General features: G+C 59.6%; 1 protein-coding gene across 1 annotated transcript in view; it reads right to left on the reverse strand.

The window, feature by feature from the left end:
* Positions 1-3,181: 3,181 nt before the first annotated feature.
* The window catches only part of ABCG4 (ATP binding cassette subfamily G member 4), a gene marked incomplete at its 5' end in the record, with an annotated part of 23,098 nt that continues 17,558 nt past the window's right edge, over positions 3,182-8,721 (reverse strand). Inside the window, 6 exons of the mRNA XM_015560632.1 lie at positions 3,182-4,697; positions 4,998-5,116; positions 5,233-5,391; positions 7,290-7,390; positions 8,221-8,389; positions 8,568-8,666. Coding sequence (XP_015416118.1) covers positions 4,466-4,697; positions 4,998-5,116; positions 5,233-5,391; positions 7,290-7,390; positions 8,221-8,389; positions 8,568-8,666 — 879 coding nt within the window. The remainder of the gene's footprint in view (positions 4,698-4,997; positions 5,117-5,232; positions 5,392-7,289; positions 7,391-8,220; positions 8,390-8,567; positions 8,667-8,721) is intronic.

The following is an 8,721-nucleotide window of genomic DNA, read 5'->3' on the forward strand; positions in this document are numbered from 1 at the left end:
CGAAGGAAAGCTGTGGGGGGGGGGGTTAACTGCCTCTGGCCAAGGAGATACCTGCTGAGCTGGATTCTAAGAAATAAGTCCAGGCCCCACTGCTTGGCTCAGTGGATGGAGCATCAGACCAGAGGGTCCTGGGTTCGATTCCAGTCAAAGACTCCTCCCCAGCCCCGGACCTGGTCAGGGCGCATGCGGGAGGCAGCCAGACGATGTCTTTATCTCACCTCGATATTTCTCTCTGTCTGTCCCTCTCCCTTCCATGCTCTCTAAAATCAGTGGGAAAGTATTCTCAGGTGAGAATTAAAAAAAGAAAGAAGTCGGCTGAAACCGGTTTGGCTCAGTGGATAGAGCGTCGGCCTGTGGACTGAAAGGTCCCAGGTTCGATTCCGGTCAAGGGCATGTACCTGGGTTGCGGGCACGTCCTCAGTGGGGGATGTGCAGGAGGCAGCTGGTCGATGTTTCTCTCTCATCGATGTTTCTAACTCTCTGTCTCTCTCCCTTCCTCTCTGTGAAAAATCAATAAAATATATTAAAAAAAAAAAAAAGAAAGAAAGAAGTCCAGGAAGGGAATTCCAGGCAGCAGGGAATGGCACGTTTGCACTGTAAGAGGTATTCTGAAAGGGGAGTAGAAAGGGCTGGGGAGAGGGAAGTAGTCGCCCAATGAATATGGGCTGATGTGGCATTTTGGGCCTGGGGACTCCTCTCGCTTCATCCCCCTTACCTCATCGTGTGAGGCAGAGGGGCCCCGGGCTGCAGTGACTTACCCCAGCTCAGAGCAGGTTCCCTGCCCCCAGGTATGACAGTCCTGACAGCTTTTGTAAAGTTTTAGTTTTTTGGGTTCTTTTTAAAAATTGATTTCAGAGAGGGGGACAGAGAGAAATACCAATGATGGGAGGAAATCGATCGGCTGCCTCCTGCACAGCCCCACTGGGGATCAATACCATATCCCGGGCATGTGCCTTGACTGGGAATGGAACCATGATTTCTTAGTCCATAGGTCCATGCTCAACACTCAGCCACACCAGTCGGGCCATGTCAGCTTTTTAATAACATAGGATTTGACTGGCCTCGGGTGGCCTGGAGTCCTCTGGGTCTGCTGGGGCGCGTGCTGTCACCTGACCTCAGGATGGGTGCCAGGCGCTGGGGACAAGTCTGGGTCGCCTCTGCCCTCCAGCACCTGGCACAGCCCTGACAGGTGGCTGTGTGGCAGTGATCTCGGAGGCCAGGAAGGCCGGCCGGCCGCAGGGCTGAGTGGGCCCATTTCAAAGCTCGCTGGGCTGGGGGAGGGCATTTACACCCCATCTGGGGGCAGGAACTGGTGGAGAAATCGCAGGTGCTTCTTGGTGGCGGTGGCTGTGGCGAGAGCACTGTAACTTGAGAGCTTGTGCAAGTCACTTCTCCAGCCCTGGGCTTCCTCTTCTGTAAAAGAGGGAAGCGGCAAGAATCTAACAAGCTCCCTTCACAAAGACGCCAGCCTCCAGCCGCCGCCCCCCCTCCCCCGGCCACTCCCTGGGCCTGTGTGGCCCTCGCTGGTGCTAGATGGGCTGCTCATCTCCTTAGCAACCAAGGGAATTTACAAACGGGAATGTATAGTGGCTTTAGTCTTTCAGGGGTGTTTGCATTTTCAAAGAGAAAGAGTAAAGCTGAAGAATCTTAAGAAAAACGATGTAATGGTGAAATGTTGTGCTCTCTGAGTTTACAGAGCCAAATACTGGCATGAGCCCTGCCCGTGTGGCTCAGTGGCTAGAGCATCAGCCTGCGGACTCAAAGGTCCCAGGTTCGATTCCGGTCATGGGCATGTACCTTGGTTGCGGGCACATCCCCAGTAGGAAGTGTGCAGGAGGCAAAAAAAAGGCATCACTTCGGGGAGAAGGTGGCACTCAGAATGCCCCTAAAACTAGTTAGGATTTCAGGGGTTGGATTTCTTTCCATTTCCCACTCCCACCCTCCACCCCCCTAAGAAACAAAGCTAGTCCATCTCCAGGCAAATACACAGTCAGTCCTAGATGGGACCCTAATCTAGCCCCAGTCAATTAGCTCCCTGAGCACAACCAGGGTGCTCCCTGCAGCTGGCCAGGTGGGTGCAGTCCCTTCCTTCAGTCCCCGAGCTTCAGGGTCGGAAGGGACGCGGGTGAGACAACATCTGCTTCTTGCCATCCTGCCGCCAGCCCACAAGGACTTCCGGACAGTTACCCCAAAGCTCAGGCTGCCAGACCCATCTGCAGCCCTGGTGGCTGATGGCTTAGCCCTCGTAAGTGTGGCCCCGAAGGAAAGGAGAGAGGAAGAGAAGGGGAGAACCGGGGTGAGCTCAGTGTGGTCTCCCACTCTCATCCTAGGGCTTAGGTTGCAGGTTTGAGCCTACTTCTCATCGCCCCAGGGGCACCAGGAGGGCTCCGTCAGTTCTGAGGAGAAAGTGTATCCTCTGGTAAGAGCACACCCATGCAGCAGACACGGCACCCACACGGCTAGCGGGCCCACCATGAGCAGTGTCATTGGTCGATGTCAAGGACGAGGAGTAGAGAGGCAGAAGACCTGGTTCCTGGTCCATCTTCATTAGCTAAGGGTCCCTGGACAAGTGATTTAATCCAAGTCTCAGCGTTCCCATCTGCAAAATGGGTTGCCATGAGGAATAACGCAGGATTATCATGGACTCCCTTGAGATAATAAACAGGAAGCATTTGTAAGATATAAAACACGACCTAGATATTGCACCAGATACACATTTCCTAGTTGACATACACCTAGGACTCACCCTCCCCTGCCACAGACTCCCTACAGCTCACTGACTTCTTGTCCAGTGCGTTGAAGACCCCTCACAGACCATGGTATCAAGCCCAGACCCACACACATGTACACACTGCATACTGTATAAATATAGGTTTTATTAATAATGGTGAAATCCCACAAATCAACTGGCATCCTGTGTGATGGGGAGAACCGGTGGCAGGTGAGAGAAGGTGGAGTGGTGTATGCACAGTAATAAGAGGGAAAGAACAGCCAGGCCGGGATGGCTCAGGGGTGAGCATCCACCTGTAAACAGGGCACATGCCTGGGCTGCGGGCTCCATCCCCAATGGGGCGTGTGCAGGAGGCAGCCAATTAGTGATTCTCATTACTGCTGTTTCTATCTTTCTCTCCCTCTCCCTCCCTCTCTGAAATAAATAAAAATATTTTTTTTAAAAAAAAAGAAAAAAAAGAGTCGTAGGGAAGAAAAATCAGACATGGAATGAGCCTGGACCCACCAGAAAAGCCAGACACGCTCCAGGTGTGGTGTCTGACCCCTGGAGCTCAGGGTGTGTCTGGGGGTAGAGAGATGGCAAGAGTGTGAGTGAGCAGCACGTGCTGGGGAGGGAACGGAGGAGTGAGGAAGCCAGCGTGGCACCCAGGGCCCCGGGTGGCGTGGCCAAGGCCGATGGGCCCTGCTTGTGCTTGTGTCAGGCCCTGAACTCCAGGGGACGAGTGCCCTGTGTCCCCCCTGGCTCGGGAGGAAGGGAAGCCTGGGGGGTAGAACCTACAGACCCGAAGATGCCCTGGACAACATCGCCTCATCCTTCCTGTCAGAGCAGGACCCTGGGAGGAGGGTGGCGCTGCCCTCCCTGCAGCAGCCGCCAGCACCAGGCCACCGTCACGGTTCCTCTGAGCCCCCACGGACAGCAGGTGTGAGGGCTCAGAGGCCTGGTCATGGGTCTGTGCCTGGACTCCTGAGAGGCGGGCATGCAGGCCCGCGGGGGAGCAGAGGAGGGAGGCCTGGGCTTCTCCCACTCATCCCGGAGTGGAGTGCATTCTGCAGTCCGGGCAGCGAGCGAGAGAGACGTTATTGCAGAGATGCCACCAGGCCCTGCCTGGCCAGAGGGGCGGGAAGGGGAAAGGGGATCCCAGGGCCCCACGTGGCTCCCATCCCCTGGACTAGGAGGGTGGTGCAGACAGAAACCCAGCTTCCGTCCAGCAGATTGTCCCATCAGCGGGGGCGGGGGGGGTGTTGGGGGGTGTGTTGCGGGGGGAAGAGTCTGCCAGAGCCCTTCCTACCCATTCTAACGTCCACACGGGACTTCCAGGGACTCTGTCAGGGCCCAGCCCTGGACCTCCACTTTGTAACAGCTGTTTACACTTGTGTGGTTGGGACCCCCAGAGGGGGCCACTTTGGTCAGTTGTAAGTGGGGCGCGGAGAACCTGGGGCTCCCAAGCAGACAACAGAGGGGTGCTAGGGCCGAGGGAGCATGATGGCCCCCATGGTCTTTGCATGCAGGCATTGAAGAGAGAAGGGGGGAAGCTACAAACCACATCACCCTGGAAGACCCCTGGGCACAGTGTGGAGGGCTGCAGCCGCGCTGCAGGCCACAGCCTGGGGGGAGTGGACAGAGGGCAGGGCAGCTGGGCCAGCACCCAGGGTCCAAGTCCACAGGTTAAAACAGTCCCAAAGGGCTGGATCCAGGCTGCCTGCTGCGGGGGCTGGGCACAGACGGGGCCAGGCTCTATCTCTCCGACTTGACCCGGTACCTGAGCACGAGGTATGCCAGCAGCCGCAGGGCCAGAAAGAAGATGCCCAAGACCAGGAAGTCCACGTAGAGCTTGGCGTCCTCCACATCCAGCGCGCGGAGGATGCTCTGTGGCTCCCGGAATGGGCAGCGCTCCTCCCGGAACGGGCAGGCCAGGTCCCCGCGCCCCAGGCCGTACACAGTCAGGATCACACCCTCAAAGCCATACCTAGGCGAGCAGGGGTGTCAGAAAGGGACTGTGAAGGTCACTGCCCATCAGAGCAGGGGGCAGAGTGGAGGTCACTGCCCATCAGAGCAGGGGGCAGAGTGGAGGTCACTGCCCATCAGAACGGGGGACAGAGTGGAGGTCACTGCCCATGATATCAGGAGACAGAGTGGAGGTCGCTGCCCATCAGAGCAGGGGCAGCGTGGAGGTCACTGCTCCCCGGGCAGATGGAACTCTGCCCCCCGGGCTGGCCACGGGCGGGAGCACTGGGCCGATGGCCTGGGAGGCCGGGGCCACACTGACCTGACGTAGGAGAGGTAGGAGCTCCACTGCAAGTAGGTGGGGATGGTCTTGAAGCTGACAAAGAAGCCGGAGAACAGGAGCACAGGAATGGCGGTCACCGGGCCCACAAACGTGGCCACCTGGAGGGGCGGGAGGGGCCGGGCCATCACAGGGTGGCCAGCCGGTTTCCTGCAGGGCTCCCACTCCTGTGCCGCCTGTCTCCTCCCCTCAGGGCCCCCAGGGCCAGCTTTCCCACCTGCAGGGAGTTGGAGGCAGCTCCAATGAGCAGCCCCAGGGACTGGGCCACCAACGCCGTGGCCGTGGCCAGGGCCGAGAAGAGGAGGAAGCGGCTGGTCTCCGCGGGCTGGCCTGTCATCCAGTACACGATGCTGCAGTACACGGCAGGGCACACCACCTGGGGGGGCACAGGCGGGCGGGGGGGCTGGGGCACAGCAGCCAGCCCTCTGCTTCGTCCAGGCAGGAACCCCTAGAGCAGCTTTTCCTAGGATGCTCAGGCCCAGTCCTGCCCTCACACTCCCGTTCACGCTGTCCGTCACGTGTCCTCCTCCCTGGCCATGTGACCCTCATGCCTCGTCCAGGCGCACCGCCTCCTCGAGGCCCTCAGACCAGCGGAGGCAGAGCTTCCTCCCTGAGCTCCCACATCCCTCCCGCCCGACGCGCTTCTGCCTCACATTGTTAATTAGTTCATTCTACACGGGAGTTTTGCCCCCTATGAGTTACTAACTCCTGAAGGGCAAGGACTAAGCCTACTACATACAGTCATGCAGGCTGTTCCCTGCACAAGGACATCGATCAAGAGGCAGCACCCCTCCCCCCCGAAAAAAAAGAGGCAGCCGAAGGCACTGGGCCTAGCACAGCACCCACCCTGAGGAAGGTTGTTGTGAATCCTCACCTGAGGATATCTTTCCATTGATTTTTAGAGAGTGGAAGGGAGGGGGAGAGGCAGAGAAACATGGATGTGAGAGAGACACATCGACTGGTCACCTCCTGCATGGACCCCAACCAGGGCTGGGGAACCTGCAACCAAGGTATGAGCCCTTGACCGGAATCGAACCCAGGACCCTTTAATCCACAATGCTCTACCACTGAGCCACACCAGCCAGGGCAAGGGGCACCTTTTACTAATTTGCACAAAGGTGCCATATGGGTTTTTGGGGGTCCTAGTGCTTGAAGCAGGTGGTGGAGGCAACAAAGCCCCAAATAGCTAACAGTTATTGGACACTCGAGTGTGTACCATGCACCATTCTCAGTACTTGACATGTATTAACTCATTTAGTTCTCACAACTGTTCCCAAGCTTGATTCTGTCATCATCCCATTTCACAGATGGGACTCTGAGGCAGGGACATGTGGCGACCTGCCCAGTGTCTCACAGAGATCCCAGCAGCAGGGCTCCAGAGCCTTCACTGTCCTCTGCGTTTCAAGTAAGATTCACGGAGTCACCCTGGCCTGTGTTGCTCAGTGGACAGAGCATTGGCCTGTGGACTAAAGGGTCCCGGGTTTGATTCCGGCCAAGGGCACATGACCGGGTTGTGGGCTTGATCCCCAGTGAGGCCGGGGGGAGAGGGGGGCGTGCAGGATGCAGCTGATCAATGATTCCCTCTCATCAGAGATGTTTCTATCTCTCTCTCCCTTACCCTTCCTCTCTGAAATCAATAAAAAAATATAAAATAAAAAATTTAAAAAAGAAATATCCTATATAATAAAGCGGCAATATGCAAATTGACCCTCACACCCTCACACAAGATGGCTGTCCCATGTGGTCAAAGATGGCCATCAGGGGAAGGCAGTTGGGGGTGACCAGGCCGGCAGGGGAGGGAAGCTGGGGGTGACCGGGCCATCAGGGGAGGGCAGTTGGGAGTGACTGGTCTGGCAGGGGAGGGCAGTTGGGGGAAATCGAGCCAGAAGGGGAGCAGTTAGTCATCTATCAGGCTGGCAGGGGAGTGGTTAGGGGGTGATCAGGCTGGCAGGCAGGCAAGCCGTTGGGAGCCAACAGTCCCGGATTGTGAGGGGGCGCGTCCGACTGCTGGTTTAGGCCCAATCAGATCGGACCTAAACCAGCAGTCGCACATCCCCTGAGGGAGTCCCAGATTGGAGAGAGTGCAGGCTGGGCTTTCACTACTGGGTCCTGCCTGGCACAGAGCCTGGCACACAGCAGGTCCTCACCGCCAGTTTTTGAAGTGAGTAGAAGTAAAGGAAAAGATAATGGGTGAAGAGGGAGGGAGGCAAGCAAGCAAGGCTGGAAGGAGTGAGACAGGAGGGAAGGGGGGGCAGGTGGGAGGGAGAGGCTCACCTGGAAGGGCACATCGGCCATGGTCTTAGCCAGGTAATAGGCCTTGAGGCTGTACCAGTAGTTGAGATGCTCCCTCATGAAGACTGCCATCTCTAAGGGGACTGAGGGCACGCAGCCATCAGGCTCCCGCCCTGCCAGGACCCTGCCCCTGTCCAGCACCCCTCCCTTGCCCAGCACCCCACCCCTGCCCAGCCACTCCTGCCCCTGCCCAGCACCCCTGCCCCTGCCCAGCACCCCTCCCCTACCCAGCACCCTGCCCCTGCCCAGCCACCCCCTCCCCTGCCCAGCACCCTGCCCCGGCCCAGCACTCTGCCCCTGCCCAGCACCCTGCCCCTGCCCACCACCCCTCCCCTGCCCAGCACCCTGCCCCGGCCCAGCACTCTGCCCCTGCCCAGCACCCTGCCCCTGCCCACCACCCCTCCCCTGCCCAGCACCCTGCCCCGGCCCAGCACTCTGCCCCTGCCCAGCACCCTGCCCCTGCCCACCACCCCTCCCCTGCCCAGCACCCTGCCCCGGCCCAGCACTCTGCCCCTGCCCAGCACCCTGCCCCTGCCCACCACCCCTCCCCTGCCCAGCACCCTGCCCCGGCCCAGCACTCTGCCCCTGCCCAGCACCCTGCCCCTGCCCACCACCCCTCCCCTGCCCAGCACCCTGCCCCGGCCCAGCACTCTGCCCCTGCCCAGCACCCTGCCCCTGCCCACCACCCCTCCCCTGCCCAGCACCCTGCCCCGGCCCAGCACTCTGCCCCTGCCCAGCACCCTGCCCCTGCCCACCACCCCTCCCCTGCCCAGCACCCTGCCCCGGCCCAGCACTCTGCCCCTGCCCAGCACCCTGCCCCTGCCCACCACCCCTCCCCTGCCCAGCACCCTGCCCCGGCCCAGCACTCTGCCCCTGCCCAGCACCCTGCCCCTGCCTGGGCAGTTCTGCTCACAGGTGAGCACGGTGGGCATCAGGGCAGCGAACATGAGGAAGAGCATGGAGAAGAAGAGGCAGCCCGTGTTGTTAAAGACCTTGCTGGCGTCGTCTCCAATGTGCAGGTAGAGGAGGCCAATGAGCACACCAATCACCACGTGGGACACGAACCGCAGGTGGGTCAGGACCTGTGGACAAGGTCATCGCTAGGAGTGGGTGGTCAGGGGCTGGGACAGGCAGCCGTGCTGGGGCAGGAGTGCAGAGCTGCCCTCCCCGCACAGGGGTCCCGAGGGCACTGCTAGGATCCTGTGCCCACAAGGCTCGGCCTGCGCTAGCCTCCTCTCCCCCCGCCCCCCGACGCCTCACCGTGTCCCTGAGGATGGACAGGAAGGTCCTCCTGAAGAGGATGCAGAACTGAGTGAGAGTGCTGGTGGCAAAGCTGTGGCTCTCGATGGGGTCCACTTCCTGGGGAGAGGAAATTGGGTCCAGTGACCACCAACACCCCCCCCCCCCCCCCCCC

Source organism: Myotis davidii, unplaced genomic scaffold (genome assembly GCF_000327345.1).
Source record: "Myotis davidii unplaced genomic scaffold, ASM32734v1 scaffold355, whole genome shotgun sequence".
NCBI classification, from domain to species: domain Eukaryota; kingdom Metazoa; phylum Chordata; class Mammalia; order Chiroptera; family Vespertilionidae; genus Myotis; species Myotis davidii.